The 24,794-nt window shown below is 39.7% G+C and overlaps 1 protein-coding gene across 5 annotated transcripts in view; it reads right to left on the reverse strand.

Annotated features, from left to right (window-relative positions):
* Positions 1 to 2,368: 2,368 nt before the first annotated feature.
* TBC1D19 (TBC1 domain family member 19) overlaps positions 2,369 to 24,794 on the reverse strand; it is a 100,441-nt gene continuing 78,015 nt past the window's right edge. The window contains exons 14-23 of one of the 5 annotated variants that reach the window (XR_007773573.1): positions 23,233 to 23,317; positions 18,006 to 18,050; positions 16,308 to 16,340; positions 14,284 to 14,393; positions 12,228 to 12,319; positions 7,913 to 8,028; positions 7,021 to 7,091; positions 4,986 to 5,771; positions 3,700 to 3,866; positions 2,369 to 2,407 (exon numbers count right to left, since the gene is read on the reverse strand). Coding sequence is in view for 2 of the 5 variants with exons in the window: in XM_050947768.1 (XP_050803725.1) it covers positions 5,697 to 5,771; positions 7,021 to 7,091; positions 7,913 to 8,028; positions 12,228 to 12,319; positions 14,284 to 14,393; positions 16,308 to 16,340; positions 18,006 to 18,050; positions 23,233 to 23,317 (627 nt within the window). In the remaining 3 variants the exon portion in view is untranslated. Of the gene's footprint in view, positions 3,867 to 3,892; positions 5,772 to 7,020; positions 7,092 to 7,912; positions 8,029 to 12,227; positions 12,320 to 14,283; positions 14,394 to 16,307; positions 16,341 to 18,005; positions 18,051 to 23,232; positions 23,318 to 24,794 lie in introns of those variants that run through there. The other 4 variants (XR_007773574.1, XR_007773572.1, XM_050947768.1 and 1 more) reach the window with 4 other exon arrangements.

The following is a 24,794-nucleotide window of genomic DNA, read 5'->3' on the forward strand; positions in this document are numbered from 1 at the left end:
AAAAGGTTGTCTCCAAGCTTTATATAATTTTAGAACTTAATGTGAAACCCTCAGAAGTTAAAAAACAAAAAAATGAGAAAAGACTTACCATTTAGAACAGTCTGCATAAAATTGTTTTGAAGTGTGAATAAAAAGTATCAGCTCTTATAGTATAAGTAAACCTTAATAGATAACATTTTCTGCCTTTTACATATCTTATTGGGCAAAGAATAGTTTTGTTTAGGAAAGACTATTATTTACTTTGTCAAAAATAAAAAGACAGGACTGAGATTTTTATGACCATGTTTAGAACTGTCCCAATGTACAAAAATACTGGTTGGGAACACAACAAATAGAATAATCTCTGTGTCTCAAATTTTGTTTGCTTCTGATAAATGTAAATACTAGAGTAGGAAAATATAAAGAGATGTTTATACAAACCACTTATTAATAGGCAACAACCCCATTAATTGGAAGGAAAAATCATCTCTGAAGAGACATAGATAGATCGCTAACCTCAAATATGCTCTTCCTCCTTAGAAAGCAGCTTATCATTTCAGAGGGGGGGAGGGTCTGAACAAATCTGATTGCCATTCAAAGTCCCCTGCACTCATGGCAGGGCTATGTATTATCAAGCCACTCACATACAGAGAACAGCTTGGACTTAAATCATCTACATTTTTAAACCTCTACTCACACTTTACAGAACTCTATTATACATGTCATACAAGAAAGATTCTAATTTAATTATGAGCCTAATGTTTACACTCTTCTTTCAGTTAAAGTAACACTACATTATTTCTCACTTTTTCTACATCTCTTTATCCTTATGTTCTAGAACCTTGTACAAATACTTCCAATGTACAAAACTGAGCATAAAAGTTCAAAATATGACAACTTCTAAACCAAACCCACCCCATCTTGTAGAAATCATCCAAGAAAATTGTAAATTCCCTCATCCAAACGTCTTCTTTTCCCTGAAGCCACCCCTTCAGCAAAAGCCTAGTAAAATAATGACCTTATTAACAGTATAACAGAAGACTATAACAGGGTTCCAAAAAGAACTAGATAAATTCACAAAGGATAGATCAGTGTTTCTCAAATGCAGCCACTAGGGGCTTTTCTTGCAGCCACAGCCTTCTGGGCAGTGACTGGAGGGTTGGAGGAAAACAGAGGCCCTTCCCTTGGGACCGCCAGGATGGGTTTGGCCCTGCCCCCTTTTGGAGCCACAATGCTGCAGGAGCAGACACCTGTGAGTTCCCCACCTTCCTGGGGGCAGTGGGGCTCTGGCTTCCTGCTTCAGCCCTGGGGTGGCGCGCAGCAGGCTCCGGGCAGGTTCCAACTGCAAGGCGGCGGGCTCTGGTCACAGGCTGTGGCCCCCCAGCTGCAGGACCCGGCAGACTCCATCCCTTAACTCCTCCACCCCATCACCCAGGGCCCCCACTATCTCCCTCTTCATCAGTTTGCCAGGGCTGAGTAAGTCTGCTGTGAAAAAAGTGATATTTATATGTTTGTTAATATCGTTTTTCACTGTCTCCCAGCTAGCTAAGAAGTCTGCTGTGAGAAGTGATATTAACAAACATATAAATACAATTTTTCACAGAAGCAGACTTACTAGCTAGCAAGTCTAAACAAAAATGCAACCAAAAAGCAAAGAAACAACAAGACAAGAACATGCTATGCACCTTATCTGTGTTTCTTTTCTGTTTAGGTCTAGTAAAGAATAGAGACAATTGTACATTATTTTTATTATTCAGTCTGCAAAAACCCTTACATAAATAAACTACTATGATTTGGATGTGTATATGCTCTTATTTATATGTTTTTCCTAAAAAGTTAATTAAGTATTTTAGGAAAAATTATCGAAGTGGCCACCAGCAAGAGTTGGTGGCCGTACCTGAGGCCATCAAAAAATTTGTTGTGAGAACCCCAGGCTAGATAATACATAGCCCTGCCATGAGTGCAGGGGACTGAACTAGATAACCCCTTGAGGTCCTTTCCAGTCCTACAATGCTATGTATTGCAGGGTAGAGGGACAATGTGGGATCCTCTGGCCTGAATGTGCAAAGTGTGTGTTGGGGAAGCGAGTGTTAGTATCACTCTTCTTGCATTTCATTTTTAACAATAGCAGTCTTTGTAAGTTGTTTTGGTTAAGGTTAATGTTTATAATATGTTTTCAAGTTGAAGTGTTTGTGCTTGCTTGTCTGGCAAGTTCTAAGTATTATGAACTAAAATTAAACATCTAATTATAGGTCTGTCAAGTTGGTGAAATCAAATTTTTCACTAGTAACGTGAATACAGAAAATAACTAACTTCCTTTGTAAGCTGTAACAATGCCAATTTTCCAAAGTCCAATCTTCACATCAGCATCAATGAACCAGAATCAGCCTTCAAGGCAACTTTTTTTATTTTTTGGACCTAAAAGCATCTAAAGAAAGTAGAAAGAGGAAAATACCATGTCACTAGTTACAAAAAAGTTAGGACACAATTCTGTACAGATAGAAAACAATTAAATACCACTGCTATCTATAGTTCATTTGTACTGATTTAACATTAGTAAGGGGTCTTAGGAACTATAACTAATCCCGGTTTCAGATTTTCAGATGAAAAGTGCCATATAAGTACAAAATACTTCTTTCTAAGAACCACCAAATCTGCTGGATAAAACTAACTATAGAGACATTAGTAAATCCCAGAGCTTTCATTGAGCCCTTGCTTGCCAAAATCTAATTTGTGTCCTAATCAGTAGGTATATAAAGAGATCCAACATATTTATTTAAAAAAAAATACAAAGCATAAAAATTAGCCACACTCTTTGTCTTGCACAAATTGTGTGTCCATTGAAAAATATCGTCAGCTTTCAATTCACATGCCAGGTCCTAGTCTTCTGCAATACTACTATTTTAAACTATGTAATTTCATATAATTGTAATTAACTCTTTTGTTAGATGTTTGCTTTGAGATTGACTGCATGGCCATAATCATAAGGGAAGTGTCAATGTACTCAAACTGACAAAGGGAGGTGTGGCTTCCGTTTGCACTAGACTGCACCACAGACTGTCAGCAGAGAAAGGACTAAGGAAGTTGCCCTAAGGATCTCTGGAATACATCCAGAGGACTTCCAGGATTCGAGTCAGACCAAGGCTATGTGCATACAGGAAAGCAATAGGGTTCGGACACTAGATCTCAGCTTAACATAGGCTCAGACCCTCCAGCCCTGCAGAGTCCTGGGACACTAGGTTTGAGCCCTAGGTTAACACAATTAGTGTGTGGATGCAAGGGGATGAGACTTAAGCTCGGGCTCACATTGCTGTGTAGACATAGCCTTACTGTCAGACATTCAGCATGCCCAATTTATATGCAAGGTATAAGTATGTTTTTTGGGGTCTATATAAAGCTAATATTTGCATTGTTAATGCTGTATATTAATAATGTAGATAACAGTCTAGTGTAAATGGAAGCTGGATCTCTCTTAAAATACAGAGGGTCATGTTCCACACACATCCATACTGTATTTGAAAAGTAGAAACTGTTCCAAAATAAAGTGATACGGTGAATGCATGGGGTATGCAATGTTATACACTTCACTCAATTTTAACTATAATCCTTTATTAGGTATTAAAATAAAGTAATAAATTAATCCTAATGATTCTCTTTAGTATTTCAGAATCCCTGGAAAAAACCATAAAAAGAAATTATAATCAATAGAAGATGGGCCACCTGGTGGTCTAGTTACAGTGCAATACACAGTCATGCAGGGATCTGAGCTGGATGCTGAATTGAAGCCTGAGCTCTTGGACCAGCAGAGGCCACACACATACAGATCTTGAAAAGGGTGTGTGGGATAGGGGATAAGAAAGAACTGCCATCTTCATAACGCATCCACGCTGGAAGAAAAACAGAAGGCAATGGATATTGTTTCATTAGGTTGCAACTTTATTCACCTAATATATCTGGCAGTACGTGGCAACAAATTGTACAGTCCAGGTCATCATTTCCATATAACCTCCAACCTTGTCCCAGCATTCCCACTGCTGGAACCCTTCCACCCTCCCCTTATGAGATGAAAGCGGGGGGGGGGAGGGAGAGGCTAGAAAACAGTGGTTCTCAAACATTTGTACTGGTGACCCCTTTCACATAGCAAGACATAGCAACCCCCCCCATAAAATTAAAAACACTTTTTATGTATTTAACACTATTATAAATGCTGGAGGCGGACATCTCACAACCCCCCATGTAATAACCTCATGACTCCTTGAGGAGTCCTGACCCCCAGTTTGAGAAACCCTGCTATAAAAGAAGGGGAGTCAGCTTCTCACTGTTCCAGACATAGGAGCCCCAAGCCCCCTTCCTTGGCTTCCTTAAAGAGGCCTAGGAAAAGGAGAAGCATCAGTTCCCCACTGTAGAAGATGTAGGAGTCCCCAAAACCCCTTTACAGGATGCTCTCCTTCCAATATTTTTCCAAACCATTTTATCTGATAATAGTATCCGTTCCATAATGAGTACTTGCACAGCACATTCACAATTAGTTTTACATACTAAGTTGTGACATCATAACCTAACCCCTCCGCTTCCCCTCACTGGGAACCAGACCAGTTGTGGAAAGACAACCCCCACCACCACCTCACTTTAGCCAATCTAGTGGAGAGGGAAAAATTCCTTCCCAGGCCCCAAGGAAAGGGGCAACTACTGTAATGCTCACAGAGAGTTAAGAGGTTTGCTAAGCTCATGGGTGGATGGGTGCTGTCAGCCATGGCTGTATAGGGAATAAATACCCCTCCCTCCACTGCTGCTCTTCCCGTCAGCAGAAAGGACAGTGCAGTGTCCTTCTCCAAACCTGGCCCTGCTCTCTGCCCTTTTCCTGTCCATCCCTGTAAGCTTCCCCCCTCCACCACATCCATTATAAGGGATTCCTTAAAAGGTGCAAGTCCCTTTTTTTCCCCAGTTAGCCAACTCCATATGGAAGGTTGTGATGAGCGCATTCTCCTGCAACTGCTTTGGCTCACCTAAAGCCAGGCTTTGACAAGTTCTGGAGGAAGCTATATCCAGTACTTTTTGCAAGGCAAGACTCTCTTAGGCACTTTTCAAACTCTCATCCTTTGATACTTAGTGATAGACATCTAGAAAGGCTGTGGGGGATCAATAGATTAAAAAGAAATAAATAAAATGGTGAAGAACACGAAGAGGACTCCTGGAAAACAGAAATTGAACAGAAGCATTTCTGATTTCTCCTAGGAAATACATAAAAGTTCCCAAAAGTTAAAGCACGTCTTCAAGTGTTACTGTACTCTTGAGTTGACAGTCTTGTAGTGGGGGCTTGAATAAGTAATAATCAGATGAAAAACAGTTTTTTCCAATCTGATATTAGTGGATCTGTTATGGCACTCATATTAGATCAAGAATTTAACTGCATTACCTTTGTTTTATTGCATTTTATACATTGATTTGTGTTATTAATATGCACAAGTAATGATTCTCATACCTCATCAGTTATATCTATTGCTGTTATGTTGAAATACAGCAGCATGCAAATGCACAGGTTAGAGTGTAAAGTTCTTATTCTATATGTAGAAAAACTTACACTTAACTGTAAAGAGAACATGATCTGTAAGTGACATATACATACAGTTTAATTTGGTTTTATGCAGACGTTGCATAGTTCATTATTAGTTTCTAATGAAAGACTGGATGCGCGGTGTCAGTGACCTTGAAGCAGATCAAGTGACAGTAGCAAACAGGAAGATCTGAAGAAGAGGCATAACCTTCAAGGTTGAAAGGTCAGCAAGTACTGCCTGGGAAAAAGAACAAAAAGGATTTGCTAAAATTGAATCAAATTTCTCTGAAGTAGTACCTAAGAAATCAGAAAAAGCTGCAGCAAACTGCAGAATATGATATTGACAGTAAATGACTGCTGAATATGATACTGACAATAATTACTTTCTAAACTTTGCTATATCATAACAGTCTGTGGAGTTTCCTTTTCCCCAGATTTTTCAATCTAACCTTTCAATGAGCAAAAACAAACCAAAAAAAAGTGCACCTATATGTACAGACAGCAAGTAAAGTCACTTTATTTTACCCTTTAGACTTACTTCAAATATAAACCCATGATACTATGCGCAAGAGGTCTAACATTTCAACTTGCTTCTAAAAATAATTGTACATTATGATTCTTTATCCTGCATCTTGGGTAGCACTTGTAAGATAAGTCTGTAACTTTAATGATGACTTAAAGTGAATCATCATCTGATGGAAGTATATATTTTAAAAAAAATGTAACTAGTCATCACCAACATTCCATAATATATAATAGAATTTTATCAGCTTCTTGGGGGGAAAAAATGAACAAAAATACTAATTAGTAACAATAACCTTCGCTCTGGCCAGTTTTCACATATGTAGCATGATGACATTTATGAAGATGAAATTTCAAATTTATTATTTAATAACAGCAATCTTTTAAAATCTATGTAATATAAAAAGGCATAGAAGCAATTATCTTTTTACATTAATAAAAATGAGTGTGCAAACCTCCCCAATTTTTAAGTGTAATATTCTTTAATCATATTAGTAGAATAAGTTTAGACCATTTACTAAAATAGTGAAAAGAACTCATTTCAGATACACAAAGAACAAGATGAAAGAAAAAAAATAATGGATATATATCTATCTCCTAAAACTGGAAAGAACCCTGAATCACTATCTGATTTTGCCCCCGATCCCTAAATGGCTCCCTCAAGGATTGAACTCACAACCTTGGGTTTAGCAGGCCAATGCTCAAACCATTGAGCTATCCCTCCCCACTACAAAGAGTACAATGAGAGTGTGTTGTTTATAACATTTTATATGCTTTCTTCAAATGTGCCAAAAAAGGAATTTTATGTACTATATTCTTGTAACTTCCTCTGAGTTTTTACCTAAGGTAAGAATTTAAGCAGAGAGCTTTGTATTGCATACCATGTACTTCCAAAGCTTAAATTGCTCTGGTTGGCAATGCATCAAGAACTATTTCAATCTCCTCTAACTGAAACTTATCCTTACTTCAGCTGCAGCCAGTGATGTCACCTCCATCAGGTTCACTGCTCGGAAAGCAAACACAGCAGCTGCCAGGACTGAAAAAGAATGCACAATAATTAAACTGCTGACCTATTAATGAATTGTTAGAATTAATCTTGATCTAAAATTAATCGACACTCTCTCTTTCTTTAGCAATCATTCTGTTTTTGAAGGATAGTAAGTAGTGGATTTCAGTGCTCTAGTTCTTGCCATGTGGCTACTCCTTCATAAAAATGAATGAGTATGTTACTGTGTTCTTTGGAAAAAGTTGAGTAATAATATGTTTAAGGTGACTGGGCTTTAACTATGTGAAAGACATGATTAAAAATAACATTTTAAATTGGTTCTTTAACTTAATTAATGATGTTACTAAAAAAAAAGTAAATAAAGATCACATTTCTGAAGAGCAGGGGTATAGAGTAGTAGAAAATAAGGAGAATTTTTAGGACTCCTATTGATAGTAAAGGAGTCATCTTTCCCGGGGTGGGGGGCAGGGAGAACAACATCTTTTGTATAGCAGTGACAAACTAACGTAAACTAGACTATGCACTATGCTATCTTTGGGGCAGAGAACATACAGGCCTTCTTTTATGTTCACGAAGCAGCTAGCATTTTATCAATGCTATCAAAAGAAAATACTACTACTACTAATATTGAGAAGTAGTCACAATAAAAACCAGTTTAACTCTCCGACAATTCCTGTAAGAACTGAAAAATGCATGAATTACTGCTTTACCTATTTAATATATATTGACTTTCAACAAATCTGTTTTCAGCAGTCAGATAAAAGGAATTGAATTTTCCTCTCTTGGTAACATCTATTTTAATTTGGCATATGTTATCCTTAAAATTATTGACAAATATAATTTTCCATTACCAGCGAGAATTTCTAGAGAATTGTATCCTAGGATTCTGTCCCACAAAAGCAGAAGCTGGTCTGTAGCTAAGTAACCAGAGAATGCTCGTACCATCCATTTAAACGATATTCGTAGTCTGTAAACAAATGGAAAACAAGAAAGTATTATTTCTCACAAATTACAGATACATCATTTCAAAAGGAATTCCATGACCTGCAAGTCTTTGTATTTATTATTATTATTAATATTTATGCTTCAGTAGTGTCCTGAAACCCTAATCAAGACTTGTAGGGAAATACAGCAAAGAATCCTGTGGCACCTTATAGACTAACAGACGTTTTGGAGCTTGAGCTTTCGTGGGTGAATACCCACTTCGTCAGATGCATGTAGTGGAAATGTCCAGGGGCAGGTATATATATGCAGGCAAGCTAGAGATAATGAGGTAGTTCAATCAGGGAGGATGAGGCCCAGTTCTAGCAGTTGAGGTGTGAAAACCAAGGGAGGAGAAACTGGTTTTGTAATTGGCAAGCCATTCAGTCTTTGTTTAATCCTGAGCTGATGGTGTCAAATTTGCAGATGAACTGAAGCTCAGCAGTTTCTCTTTGAAGTCTGGTCCTGAAGTTTTTTTGCTGCAGGATTGCCACCTTAAGGTCTGCTATAGTGTGGCCAGGGAGGTTGAAGTGTTCTCCTACAGGTTTTTGTATATTGCCATTCCTAATATCTGATTTGTGTCCGTTTATCCTTTTCCGTAGCGACTGTCCAGTTTGGCCAATGTACATAGCAGAGGGGCATTGCTGGCATATGATGGCGTACATTACATTGGTGGATGTGCAGGTGAATGAACCGGTGATGGTGTGGCTGATCTGGAAGTCTACTTTAGCCGTCTCCGACTCAAAGAATACTTTCAGGACAACACTGAACAGCGCACTGATACACAGGTACCCTCCCACCATCAGCACAAGAAGAAGAACTCCACATGGACTCCTCCTGAGGGTCGAAATGACAGTCTGGACCTCTACATTGAATGCTTCCGCCGACGTGCACAGGCAGAAATTGTGGAAAAACAACATCGCTTGCCTCATAACTTAAGTCGTGCAGAACACAATGCCATCCACAGCCTCAGAAACCACCCAGACATTATCATCAAAGAGGCTGATAAAGGAGGTGTTGTTGTCATCATGAACAGGTCTGACTACCAAAAAGGAGGCTGCCAGACAACTCTCCAACACCAAATTCTACAGGCCACTTCCCTCAGATCCCACTGAGGAACACACTAAGAAACTGCAACATCTACTCAGGACACTCCCTACATTAACACCGGAACAAATCAACATACCCTTAGAGCCCCGACCAGGGTTATTCTATCTACTACCCAAGATCCACAAACCCAGAAATGCCCCATCATCTCGGGCATTGGCACTCTCACTGAAGGACTGTCTGGATATGTGGACTCTCTACTCAGACCCTATGCCACCAGCACTCTCAGCTATCTCCGTGACACCATTGATTTCCTGAGGAAACTACAATGCACTGGTGACCTTCCAGAAAACACCATCCTAGCCACCATGGATGTAGAGGCTCTCTACATGAACATCCCACACACAGATGGAATACAAGCTGTCAGGAACAGTATCCCTGATGATGCCACAGCACAATTGGCTGCTGAGCTCTGTGCCTTTATCCTCACACACAAGTATTTCAAATTTGATGACAATATATATCTCCAGATCAGTGGCACAGCTATGGGCACCCGCATGGCCCCACAATATGCCAATATTTTATGGCTGACCTGGAACAAGGCTTCCTCAGCTCTCGTCCACTCACGCCCCTTCTCTACCTACGCTACATTGATGACATCTTCATTATCTGGACCCATGGGAAGGAGACTCTGGAAAAATTCCACCACGATTTCAACAGCTTCCACCCCACCATCAGCCTCAGCCAGGACCAATCTACACGGGAGGTCCACTTCCTAGACACCACGGTGCAAATAAGTGATGGTAACATTACCACCACCCTATACCGAAAACCTACCGACCGCTGTGCCTATCTTCATGCCTCCAGCTTCCATCCCGGGCACATCACACGATCCATTGTCTATAGCCAAGCACTGAGGTACAACCGCATCTGCTCTAACCCCTCAGACAAAGACCAACACCTACAAAATCTCCACCAAGCATTATCAGAACTACAATACCAGAACGAGGAAATAAGGAAACAGATCAACAGAGCCAGACGTGTACCCAGAAGCCTCCTACTGCAAGACAAACCCGAGAAAGAAACCAACAGGACTCCACTGGCCATCACATACAGTCCCCAGCTAAAACCTCTCCAACGCATCATCAGGGATCTACAACCCATCCTGGACAATGATCCCACACTTTCACAGGCCTTGAGTGGCAGGCCAGTCCTCGCCCACAGGCAATCTGCCAACCTGAAACATATTCTCACCAGTAACTGCACACCGCACCATAGTAACTCTAGCTCAGGAACCAATCCATGCAACAAACCTCGATGCCAACTCTGCCCACATATCTACACCAGCGACACCATCACAGGACCTAACCAGATCAGCCACACCATCACCGGTTCATTCACCTGCACATCCACCAATGTAATATACGCCATCATATGCCAGCAATGCCCCTCTGCTATGTACATTGGCCAAACTGGACAGTCGCTACGGAAAAGGATAAACGGACACAAATCAGATATTAGGAATGGCAATATACAAAAACCTGTAGGAGAACACTTCAACCTCCCTGGCCACACTATAGCAGACCTTAAGGTGGCAATCCTGCAGCAAAAAAACTTCAGGACCAGACTTCAAAGAGAAACTGCTGAGCTTCAGTTCATCTGCAAATTTGACACCATCAGCTCAGGATTAAACAAAGACTGAATGGCTTGCCAATTACAAAACCAGTTTCTCCTCCCTTGGTCTTCAAACCTCAACTGCTAGAACAGGGCCTCATCCTCCCTGATTGAACTACCTCATTATCTCTAGCTTGCCTGCATATATATACCTGCCCCTGGACATTTCCACTACATGCATCTGACGAAGTGGGTATTCACCCACGAAAGCTCAAGCTCCAAAACGTCTGTTAGTCTATAAGGTGCCACAGGAGTCTTTGCTGCTTTTACAGATCCAGACTAACACGGCTACCCCTCTGATACTTGTAGGAAAATGTTCAGTATCGTCTATGACTGGGCTCCAAATCAATTTTATTAATATAAAATTTCCTAATCCATGAAACCCACTGAAAGGGTTCTAAGTCACCTCCACCCAAAGCCTTTTGACCTGCTGCTCGCAAACGGGGAAGAATTAGTAGGGGAAGTAGGAGTGGGTGGCATCTGGGCAGCAGTGACCATGAGATGGTCAAGTTCAGGATGCTGACAAAAGGAAGAAAGGAGAGCAGCAGAATACGGCCCTGGACTTCAGAAAAGCAGACTTTGATTCCCTCAGGGAACTGATGGGCAGGATTCCCTGGGAGGCTAATATGAGGGGGAAAGGAGCGCAGGAGGTCTGGCTGTATTTTAAAGAAGCCCTGTTGAGGGTGCAGGAACAAACCATCCCAATGTGTAGAAAGAATAGCAAAATACGGCAGGTGACCAGCTTGGCTTAACAGATCTTCTGCAAGCTTAAACACAAAAAGGAAGCTTACAAGAAGTGGAGACTTGGACAGATGACTAGGGACAAGTTAAAAATATTGCTTGAGCATGCAGGGGTGTAATCAGGAAGGCCTGGAGTTGCAGCTAGCAAGGGATGTGAAGGATAACAATGAAGGGTTTCTACAGGTATGTTAGCAACAAGGTGGTGGTCAGGGAAAGTGTGGGACCCTTACTGAATGAGGAAGGCAACCTAGTGACAGATGATGTGGAAAAAGCTGAAGTACTCAATGCTTTTTTTGCCTCATTTTCACATACAAGGTCAGCTCCCAGACTGCTGCACTGGTGAGCAGCCCTCGTTGTGGAAAAACAGGTTAAGGACTATTTAGAAAAGCTGGACATTCACAAGTTCATGGGGCCAGATGCAATGCATCCGAGGCTGCTGAGGGAGTTGGCTGATGTGATTGCAGAGCCATTGGCCATTATCTCTGAAAACGCATGGCAATCTGGGGAGGTCCCAGACAATTGGAAAAAGGCAAATATAGTGCCCATCTTTTAAAAAGGGAAGAAGGAGAATCTGGGGAAGCCTCACCTGAGTCCCCTGAAAAATCATGTAGCAGGTCCTCAAGAAATCCATTTTGAAGTACTTGGAGGGGAGGAAGGTGATCAGGAACAGTCAACATGGACTCACCAAGGGCAAGTCATGCCTGACCAACCTGAAGTACTTACGGTTGCGCCCCAATTTCTCGAAGATGATAGAAGAGCTGAGGGAGATGGGTTTGAAGAAGTGTCTCAAACAGCAAACATAGTGACACAATGCCCTAGCAAAAACAACAACACCACACCCTGAAAACATATATTCACTATTACTCATATATTCAAATTTAAATATGAATATAGTTTTAATTTAAGCATTAAGACAAACTATTAATACACCAGTGATACACAACTAGAGTAATGTGAGCAAACCAGATACCTTCAACCTCTCAGGCCTTGATCCTACAAGCACCTCCATCCTGAGTAACTGTATATATAATGAGTAGTCACATTCAACTCCATGTCACTCACGTGTAGTATCTGTAGACTTAAGGTCTAAAGACCAGATTTTATATGTATATGGGCACTGAAAGATACGGATAGGTGCCTAAGTAGGATTTTCAAAAGCACTTAAATGACTAAGTTCCATTGCCTTCAATAGTAGTCAGGTGACTAGGTACTGTTGAAAATCCCACCTAGGCACTTATCTATATTTTAGGTGCCTAAATCCCTTTTAAAAATCTGTCTTTAAGTCTATTAAAGGCCCAGTAGTACACAACCTACGTGGTCTTAGTTTTAGTCTGATAAATTAGACTCTAGTTACACTACACCTGATCACTGACAAAAACATGGCTTTTTGAATTATCTTTTGTAATCAGAAAAAGCGACAAATCGAATTATTACAAACAAGGACAAGTTAAGTGATCTAAACTGTGGAAATAACATTTAAAATTTTTTTTCCTTTTTAAAAATTCCTTTTAAAAATCATGAAACTAGCATACATTCCCACACACTGGGGTACTATGCTGCTAATATCCCAAAGCATAGGCCCAATCCTGTAAATGTTTGTTACCAAACAGAATATTTACCACTGTGGTGTTTGTTTATTTATTTGAACATCAATGTGACTATTCACAGTACTAAGTGGTATTCCCAAGCATTTGCAGGATCAGCTCTAAGTCACTTTTTAACAAAATCTGTATTACAATGGACTCTTAATGGCCCTCATATTTTAATTTTATAGGACATTCTTCTGTGCTGTTCACATAATTCATAATACATTGTTACATAACTGGAAATATGATTGCGTTCTTCATTTATAAAACCTCTTAATGGAAAAAACACCTGTCAGTTTAAAACATTTTCTATAGCTTATGTAGGGCAAGAAGAACTTGTAATCATGGGAATTTTCAAAATCGTATGCTTAGATAAATGAAAACCATTTTCTTTTAAATAAAAGTATTTTATCAAAATGCAATTAATAACCAGATTTTATAAGAAAAAAAGAAAAATGTTATACTTTAATACTGTTAATACTGTGAACAGCATAAACAAAAAATAAGGCAACCAAAACTTTATACAGATGCAAGTCAATTTTTGAAACAACTCTGCATGCACAAACACTTGCATATGCAAGTGATGGAATTTGTGTGAATTCTATCACCTGCATATGACAGTGATTAAAAAAGTGCATTCAAATAAGTTTATACACGAAAATACATGAGTAAATAGGGGCTAAGCTGAGACTCCTTTTAAAATGACTAGTAATGACTAAACCTATAAATTATAGTGCTCAAGTCTCATAAGAGTCTTAATAATAGAGGTATCCAAAGTAACTCTAGAATAGAGTAACTCAAAGAACACTGAAGTCCATCCTCTACTACCTCTGTATCACACACACAACTAACTGGCCTCCTTCAGGAAGGCACTTAAAACATGCATAAGTGCTGTTTGGAATTGAGGCTTATATTATATAAAAGCTCTGGCTCCTCCCAAAGCCTGACAGCATGACCACTGTATTATTAAATATGTCTTTGCCAGATAATTTTACTATTATTGAGGTATAAATTATAGGATTTCAAATACAGCTATATAATGTTACTTCAGCTGTGTGACATTTTTCTCACAGTTAAAAGGGACATAACTCAGCCATGTATACTTAAGAAAACAAAATCATGCTACTATGCATTATTGTTCAATAACAAATAGAAATATAGACTGATTAGGTGTTATTTCCTAATGAACTTACAGAAGGATGAGAAGAGATGGAATGGAGTCTGAAGAAAAAACGCACATACATCTCACGGAATATCTGATACAATTTGGAAGGTTCATGGTACAGAAAACAAAGTGGAGCAACTGAAATGATAAAAGAATTTAATTGACTCAATGCTGTAAACTGTTAAAGTAGTTCAATGAGCAAGTGCATGAAGTAAGAGGAAAAACAAGCCAATAATCTCTTTAGAATAATAAATTTATAAATTAGTTCTGATTTATGTAGAAAGATATATTTATTTTTAAATATTAGATCCTATAATTAAAAGAAATGACAAGCAAAGGTGAATGTTGTAGTCCATGTTACAACCCTATAGCTTTCAAGAGGCAGAACAAACTGGATCCAGCCTATTCCATAGACCTAGCCCTGCACTAAGCATCAAAAATATGTTTTGAGGATGGATAGTCCAGTGGTTCGGGTGCTAGACTTAGACTCAGGAGACCTGGATTCAATTTTGTACTCCATTACAGACTTCCTGTGTATGCTGGAAAGTTACTTTGTCTCTCTCGGACTCAGTTCCCCATCTGTAAAATGGGAATAAGAGCACTGCCCTACCTCACAGGGGTGCTGTGAGGGTAAATGCACAAAAGACAATGAGGTACTCAGATACTTCAGTAATGGAGACCATAAAAGTATGATCAGTCAAAGGATACATGGACAATTGCATACTCACTCTAAGATATGGATGAAAAATTTACATTTACTGGGCAATCATTATGAAGTCCTTTAAATACCAGCTGATTCAAAAAATTGCTACCTAATTAAACTAAGATTTCTAAAGGGTAGTTTCAACTCTAAACATTAAGTCATTTTAAGAGCCAGTTTTAAAAACAAACCTCCAGTTTGGTAGAGAAAGTGAAGGACTCCTGGCTGTGACTTCAACATTATCAACTGTGAGGAGGTTAGGAGGAGTTTGTAACCCAGCAGTTCAGTACTTAGAAGACCCAGATTCTCTATGCCAACCAGGGTTCAAACTGGATTCCATACTCAAGTGACACTCCATCTTTTGTAGCTCAAACAGTGGAGAGAATAATGATTAAATCTGTATTGTTAATGGTAGGGAATGCAAGTTGCTAAGCAGGAGTGGTACTGCTTGTGGCTTTCTCCTATTCTGACTTCCCAGGCTACCTATGCTCTTCACAAAAGAAAAGCTATTGAAAGTTATCAGAAAAAGCAGAAACTTAACCAAACAAAAACATTCCATCATCATCTGAGGCAGGACTAGTTTTAATTAGTACATTTGTACCAGCTGCCTTGTCAGTTCTGAGTGTTAAAGGATTTTTCACAAAATACAGAATTCATTTGTTTCTGGAATTCTTGTTGGCATAATGACGTTCATTTAATCTAAACTTTTTTTTTAAAATCAGGATTTCCAGAGAAGACATACTAATGCAGTAAAGGGAGAGAGCCCAAACCATCCAGTATGAACAAGCTGCTAATATTTTGTGAATTATTCATTGTATTCACAAAAGACATTTTTGTAATTTTCCTCTTAGCAGTAAGTGATGAACATTCCATTCTATGATGCCACTCACTACCTGTCCCAGCCACGTGCTTATGCCAGTGGGCCTTTACATACAATTCATTTTTATAAGAAACACTCTTCACATACATTTCCTGCCTATTTGCAGCACAAAGATAACGCAGTCTGGCAAGACATCCTCTCTCCCCATTTGTGTACACTGAAATTCAATTACCATGAATGAAGCTAGCTTCCGACCTAGAGATTAGCTGCTCCGATAATAGTTCTCTGTATAGGAATTCCCATGTTAGCAAGTTACAACAAGAGCAAATGAGATCAGTCTGGACATTTTTCTAATTATGCATACACACCTTGGATACACAAACACGTGGAATACATAAATATTTAAAATGCATAAAAGAATAGTTTACAGTTTACCAAAAATATGTGGATGGTGTGATATAAACTGTGGTTTATTTACAAAAACTATGCGGAATTATTACTTAAAATAGTAATATTTGAAAGTCATACTTACCATACATTGAAAAGCCGTGAAAAGGAATTACACCTACAAAATAAGGAAGGTTCTTTTATCCTTTAATTTTTATCTATTTATCCATATAAGTATAAAATTTATTGCTTTTACAAATTCCTAAACTGAGCTTCGTGCTTCACAGGAACAACTAAAGACATATTCCATATCCTGAGGACATTAGAGTCTTAGACCCTGATCTTGCAAACACACACATGCTTAATTTAAACGGGTATTGCCACTGATTTCAGTGGAACTACTCACATGGTTAAAGTTAAGCATGTCCTTATGCACCTGTAAAATCAGATTAAGGACCTGATTTAGCAAAGAACATAAGCACATATTTAACTTTAAGCATGTGTTTATGTGCTTTCATGAAATCAGGACCCAACTACAGATAAGACACAACCAGCAAGGACCATACACTGACAAGAAGGATAGAACAGGGAAAGAAAGAAAGAGAGAGTTACAATGAATTCATGCAGTACCCAGAAAAGACATGCAGACATCTTGGCAGTTGTGTTGTCTGTTTTCCTCTCTTTACCAAATCATCTCACTTCCCATAGGTGACATGGCTGAAATGAGTGTTCAGAGAGGATTTGAATGAGGAAAGGGAAGTGTTTGGCAAATGGTCTAAGGAGGATGCTTCATTCTTAGGGGGCTGCCTAAAAGAATACATGGAGACAGAGGTGGGAGAATGGGACAGAGGATGTGCTAAGACTGGCATCATTGCAGGAATGGAGAAGACGCAAAAGGAGACAAGGTTAGAGATACAGACCCAAGATCAGTGACGTAGGACCTTGAAAGCAATCACAAAGAGCATGAACTTGATATAAAAGGGCAATGAAAAGCCAGCAGCAGGGGTCAAAAGGGAGGGCAGTTGATATGGACAAAATGACCAGTAAGAAAAAAAGATTATAACAGCAGCAATAAGGGGAACATTAATGCTATTAATGTGATAAATATATTCATACATTCGTGCCTAAAAATCAAGACTAAATGTTCAAAAGCGGAAGCCTAAAATTGGTATCTCAATAGCATGCTTTCTAGAGGTGCTGAGCAGCTGGGGAGTAGCTGGATTAAGCGGTGTTCCAGTCTGGTCCCCTAAGCAAGAATCAAGAAGACTGAAATATGAGCTGCTATCCCGACCCTACGCCATCAGAATATTCCTTCACATAGAGAATGCTCAAGTGGCTAATAAAGCTGGAATTAACCTGGCTTTGCAGTGGCGCAAAGCAACATAACCCAGTATGAGGTTCTAGCCCAATAACTCTAATTTCATTACACTACTGGCTAAAGTTCACTCTAAGGCCACGTCCAGACTACCCGCCGTATCGGCAGGTTAAAATCGATTGCTCGGGGATCGATATAGCGCGTCTAATCTAGACGCGCTATATCGATCCCCGAGCGCGCTTATATTGATTCTGGAACTCCATCAACCCCAACGGAGTTCCGGAATCGACACGGAGAGCCGCGAACATCGATCCCGCGCGGTGTGGACGAGTGAGTAATCCGATCTTAGATATTCGACTTCAGCTACGTTATTCACGTAGCTGAAGTTGCGTATCTAAGATCGATTTCCCCCCTCTAGTGTGGACCAGCCCTTATTCTGCTTATTTGTTAAGTTTAGCTTATTTTTGCATTGCAAAAAGTAGTAATTTTCCCATCTTCCACTAGAGGAGGCAATAGTATAACTCATACCATTTGGTGGATAAAAAACTGCATATTCTTCCATGCCAAGTTTTCCTGTGAATGAGCAGACATGGGTTTAAACACACTCAAATGGTAAAAAGTCTATTTAGAAACATGAACTTAACTTACTTTTCAGTAATATCATAAAAAAAGTTTATTAATGATGATTTTTTTTTATTATTTTCTATTGACCACAAGCATGCAAATCTTTTCACACGAGTCACAGAGTAAAAGAAGATAAAAAGTGTTCCTCAAATGTAAAACGTAAGACGTGACACAACAAAGGAGATTGACAAACAATAGAAGGGAGATGAGGGAGAAGGAGGAGTTCAATAATAGGACTGTTACATTTTGTTTCATTACATAAAAATTAATAAAAGAGTATAACTGACTCACTCATTGTGGGCCTTGCAGACAAAAGTGAGTTTTCAGAAGGGATTTAAATGAAAAGGAGAGTGCCACGGCACACCAGAAGAGGGAGAATGTTCTATGCATAGGAACAGCACTTAGTAAGGTGCAGAAATGTTAGTGAGAGGAAAAGGAAATTGTTGCATTAAGGCTGAATCACTGGAAGAGTGGAGGGGCACCATAACTGATTTACCTATTTTTCTTTCAAATCTTAAAATCCCTATTGCTCCAACAAGCCCTTTTTTCAAATCTAATATCAGTGCCAACAACAAAAAAATGAACACACACACTTTCTTCTATTTCTATGCAAAATGAGCATGTGCTAATACTATACAAAATTATTTGTAGACCCACAATAAAAATATCTACTATCAATTTTGAGGCATATTTCAGTGCTTTTCTTAAACACAACTGCACCTATTTTAAAAGATGTTTTTAATTTCTTTTCTATAGTTTTAAGATAACAGAGAACATTCAACTAGAAGAGAGATTTAAATTCATGGTTTAAAAATCTTAATAAATGATTACTTGTTATGATAAGAAAAAGGATCTCTTTGAATAGTATAAGTTTTCATCTCTTGTTCTTCGCATTTTGCAAATGTTATAAAGTAGGATCCTCTGTAGCGAGAGAGAGAGATATTGCCAAATCCAGCAGGAAACCAAGAAAATCTGTATCACATTATATACTTTCCTGTACAGTAGAACCTCAGAATTACGAACACCTTGAGAAAGGAGGTTGTTCATAACTCTGAAACGCTTGTAACTCTGAACAAAATGTTATGGTTGTTCTTTCAAAAGTTTACAACTGAACATTGATTTAATACAACTTTGAAACTTTACTATGCAGAAGAAAAATGCTGCTTTTAGCCATCTTAATTCAAATGAAACAAGCACAGAAACAGTTTCCTTACTTTGTCAAAAAAATGTTTTTAAACTTTCCCTTTATTTTTTTAGTTGTTTACGTTTAACACAGTGGATGTACTGTATTTTCTTTTCTTTTTTTTTTTTTGGTGGTCTCTGCTACTGCCTGATTGCATAGTTCCAGTTCCAAATGAGGTGCGCGGTTAACCTGTCAGTTTGTAACTCTGGTGTTCGTAATTCTGAGGTTCTACTGTACTAGGGAACCAATAGAACTGGATCAAAAACTTCCCTATTTATCTGTGGCCAACTGTATATACACACGCATAAACCTTGTGGGAAGAGAAAGTTTGTCTACTTAATGGAGGACTTAGTTACAATTAATCTGATTTTTAGATTTAATACTATCATATGAAGAGGAAATTTAAACACAAATACATTAAAATATGGCTATTTGAATATACTGAGATTATATAAACATATATATAAAATATACAATCATACACAACACATACATAGTGGTGATATACATGGGATAACTTTCAGGGATTTATTATAAGCTGCAGTATCATGAACATTCTGTCCACTAATTCACTGGAACCAGAACCTGTTCTAAACTTTTAAGTAGGTTCAAACAAATGCCATTTTTTAAAATGACTCTGCTAAGAAACTATCTCATCCTTCACCAAACTGTGGAGTTTCTCAATAAAATTACACTGAATGGAAATCCAAAATGGTCAACACTCAGTTTTGCTCCAATGGTAACTTTAATCTAGTATCTCATGAATTTACTAGCCATGAGAGTATACGATTGCAAAGGGAAGAGTCCCAGCTTTCCAAGACTACATAGACCACTTGCTCCGGGCCCTCCTGGCACGTGACGGCCCAGAGATATTTGGACTAAAGTTTCATAGGTTTATAAAATTTATTTGTTATATTCTTCTGTCCTTTCAAGTACCATGCAGTTAAACTCAAGCGGTGAAATCGTGGCTCTATTAAAGTCAATGGGAGTTTTTCTTTTATAAAGTAAGCAGCATATACAGAATACACGATAGTTTGATAGGGTAGGATTTTATTGGCACTCATTCAGAGTATCTAAAGTAACTTGCTCATGACTTCTCCATTCATGAGTAATATAGCTAATTATCCCAAACGTATGTCAATAAAACTTTACACCATTTATTGTCTGTATACAGTAAAAACTTTTTTATCTGGCATGTTGGAGGAATGGGGGGAGGAGGCGCCAGTAAGAGAAAAATTCTGGTTAACTAACAGGGAGGGAGTTTGGGTGTGGCAGGGGGTGCAAGCCCACCCCACCCCAAGTGCTGGCTCTGAGCTCCCATTGGCAAAGAGGCAGCGTACAGAGCTGCCTAACTGCACCTCCACCTAGGAACAGCAGGGACAGGCCCCTGCTTGCAGCAAGCCGCTAGAGGGGAGCGCCCCCCGTATCCGGCACCCCAAAATCCTCATGCACCCCAACCCCCTGCCCTGAGCCCCCTCCCACACCCAAACTCCCTGCCAGAGCCCACACCCCACATATTAGATGAAGAGCTGGACAAGAGACTGAGTGGGACAGAAAGTGCAGAAAGTAAGGGTAGGATATGATGGACTAAGAGATTGGGACAGGGACAAGGAGCCAGGGGTGGGGAAGAGATAGGTTGGAGGGGATGAGGCAAGGGGTCAAGTGTGGGGTGGGGAAACGGATAGAAGAACACACTCCTCTCCAGAGCCTGGAATGCAACACAGATTCCTGAGTCCTCTGCTGTCAGCAAATATTTGTGAAAACCCTGACAAAATGTCCCATCTCCTATAGTATTTGTCCACACAGAGGATGACAACCTGCTACTACAATCAGTTACTCCATTAGCTCAAGTGGCAGAGGTCTGTATAGTGAATCTCAAGGTTCCAACCCTGCTGATGACCCCTGTAAGTGTCAATATGACGACACATGATGGAATTTGTTTTTTCAGTTTGCTTTTTAAAAGAACCTAGAAAATTACACATAAAAAAACCCCTAAGTTAAAATAATATTAAGGTCAAGAACTCCCAAATCAGAAAACACGAGAATTAAGATTGCCCGTGCATATGTGTATTCATTATTAGATAGTCTTCAATTACACGATCATATATTTCATGCTTTCTCTAATTTCTCACGCCTGGGAAGAATTCCCTGTAAACATCTTCAAAACTAACATGAGCTTCCTCCAGAACCCTCCATAAAACTCTCCTTTGTCAATAGGCCTATGTAAAATTGACAAAAGCTACACTGCTGGTATGCTGAGACTGCAGACTATCCTGCTGACCAATATTGTCTCACTAGAAATCTTTGTACTCACCCTTTGGTCTGCCTGTAGCCATCTGTTGTCTGTCAGACAGTAAACTCATTGGGACAGAGACTGTCTTTTCGTTCTGTGTTCGTACAGCACCTAGCACAATGGTGTCATGGTCCACAACTGGGGACCCTATGTGCTAATACCAGTAAGATAAACAAACAAATACCCAGATATAAAACGCGACCTGATATAACGTGGGTTCACATATAACATGCTAAAGCTCTGACACACTGCTCTGAGCAGCGTGCTAAGGGTGCCAGACCAGGCTGAGGATGAAGGGTTTGATAAGGGGCAGAGGGTCTCAGGGGCAGTCAGGGCTTCCAGGCGGAGTCTGGGGGTCAGGAGCTGTGGGAGGGCACTTTTGGGGACCCCGCAGTCCCAGAGTGGCCCAGGGGATTAGCGGGGGGGCTGGGAGCAGCAAGCTCTGCTTCCCTCGCCCCGGCCCCAGCCATGTTACTTGGGGGAGGGTGCTTGGGGGAAGGGATCCCCACACACTCACCAGCAGCAGCAGAAGCAGAGCAGCCTGGCCCCAGCTCACTCCACTCCACCAGCTCCCAGCTGCAGCGCTCCACTTCCTGATGCAGGTGAGTAAGGGGGGGGGGGGGTGTCCTTTCCCCAACCTACTCGCACTCACCTGCCCGGCAGGAAGTGGAGCACCACGGCTGGGAGCTAGCGGAGTGGAGCTGGCTGAGGCTGGGCTGCTCCACTTCCCACCGCCAGTGAGTGAGGGGAGGTTAGGGAAAAGGACATTCCCCCACACTCACCGACGGCGGGAAGTGGAGCACCCCAGCCCCAGCCAGCTCCACTCCGCCAGCTCCCAGCTGTGGCGCTCCACTTCCTGCCAGGCAGGTGAGTGCAGGACCTTTCTCCAGCCACCCCCACATAGCGACACAGCTGGGGCCGGGGCAAGGAAAGCGGAGCAGATTGGGGCCACCTTGCTCCGCTTCCCGCCACAGGTGAGTGTGGGGGGCATCCTTTCCCCAACCTTCCTTCACTCACTGACGGCAGGAAGTGGAGCGCTGCGGCTGGGATCTGGCGGAGTGGAGCGGACTAGGGCTGCACCGCTCTGCTTCCTGCCGCTGCCGGTGAGTGGCTATCAGGGGGTGAGAGGGTGGATAAGGGTCAGAGCAGTCAGGGGACAGAGGGGTTGGGTAGGGGGTGGGGTCCTGGGGATGATTAGGGAGGTGGATCTCTGGAGGGGGCAGTCAGAGAATAAGGAACGGGGGGGGGGGGGGCAAAGCAAGTTTGATATAATGTGGTCTCACCTATAACATGGTGAGATTTTTTGTCTCCCAAGGACTGTGTTTTATCGGGTTAGAGGTATAATTATAGTATTTTCCCTGCCTCAGCTGGCTCTTTCTGTGCATTGAATAAGGCAGGGCTTCTGTGGAAAAAAACAGTATATGATCATGTAATTAAAGACTGTTTCATAATGCACATACATAGGCAACCTTAATTCTGGCATTTCCTAACTTTTGAGTTAATGTTGTGATCTTAACTATGTTCATCTAATGTACTTTGTGTGTGCATATGTAATATATATAAATTAAGTCCATTGAGAGATTTGCTTTTTTGGTATACTACATGCAGCAATCAACACTACTCTTCATATTATCTTACATAATACTTTTCTTTACCTCGTATGTATGATTTGGGTGGAGTAGCGCTATTGTAAGAAAAGTGCTCCAGTACTGATGTATCTCGGGAAAAACAGAGCAGTACCTGAAGAAAGCAAAGTAAAAAAACATCAGCTGACTTGCTCGATGAACAAAAAACAGTGTCAAACACAAAATTATGCACTGCCTGTTTCATTTTAAGATCTTCCGTATCAAATGCTATAGAGTTAATAGCGAAAAAACTCTTATGAGACTATTTTAATTATTGAAACACATTATGGTCCAAGATTTCTAGGTTTGTATTTTCAGACCAGTGTATGCCGAGATGTGTGTGTAAACCATTTGTGTATGCAGTTATATGTATGCATGTAACTGACCACTTACATGTCCAGCAGGCCATTTCAATACCCAATTACCATGATTGATGGCCATTATACTAACTGCATAAACAAATGAAGCATGTGCATTTTTGTGTATGTGCAGTTCCTAACATTCTCTATCAGATACAGAGCCTTTACAGAACACCTTGATATTGTATATTCTCAACATTCACTTTATTATGAAACAGTACAATGAGAAAATACCAGATTAGGAAGACAGCACTATATCAGCCACTGTCAAAAAGCATATTTAGTGTTTAATAGTTGAGGATAAGAACACAAATATATCTGTACATGGGAGATTATTCTAGATTCTGAAGAAGGAAATCCTGGAAAAGTATAACTAAGGTGACCAGATGTCCCGATTTTATAGGAACAGTCCTGATATTTGGGGCTTTTTATTATATAGTCAATTGCCCCCTACCCCCATCCTGATTTTTCACACTTGCTCTCTGGTCACCCTAGGTATAACAATAATAAAAGATGAAATATATGAATCTGAAGTTACAGAAAAATTGTTATATTGTCATATTGTTATATATTTCAAGATCTGAATGTTATCATGCAATCAAAGATTGAACCATCATAAACATACACAAGGGGGCAGAGTTAAAGTTGAGTCTGCTGTTTCCTGATTTGAGTGTTTCTCTCTGCAACTTTAAACATTCTTTAATACAGTTTCTAATAGGGGAATATTTTTAATCTGGACTGCAATTTTAAAAAAAGATCAAAAATGTTTTAAATGTAGTAGTGCTGTTTCATTACATATTTTCTGTTTAACAAAATAAATTGTTTTTTTCTTTGAAAAAATTATTGTGACTAGTTTTCAAATAATAAATTGGTTAAAAATAAAACATGCAAAATTGTGACTTTTGTAAACCCCTTGCACTTCTATTTGAAAACAGATAATATTCTTTTTGTGATAACGTTTTACCTTTTTTGAATCTCAAACTCTCTCTCATATTTAAACATCTTTTTAAAAATAAACAATCTATCTTAAATACTCTAAATTAAATATTATTATTGAATAATTCACAATCATCTTCAAACTGTAACCATACACAGGCAAAGTTAATACTCAGTATATGTTAATTGCTATGGGAGAGACTAATCGAAAAAAGAAATAAACAATGTTCCTCAGTAGGAAAAAGAATCTAACATTTATCTACAGCCTTGTCTTAGGAATTCTCGTGTCTGGAAATT

This window comes from Gopherus flavomarginatus, chromosome 3 (genome assembly GCF_025201925.1).
Source record: "Gopherus flavomarginatus isolate rGopFla2 chromosome 3, rGopFla2.mat.asm, whole genome shotgun sequence".
Lineage (NCBI taxonomy): Eukaryota > Metazoa > Chordata > Testudines > Testudinidae > Gopherus > Gopherus flavomarginatus.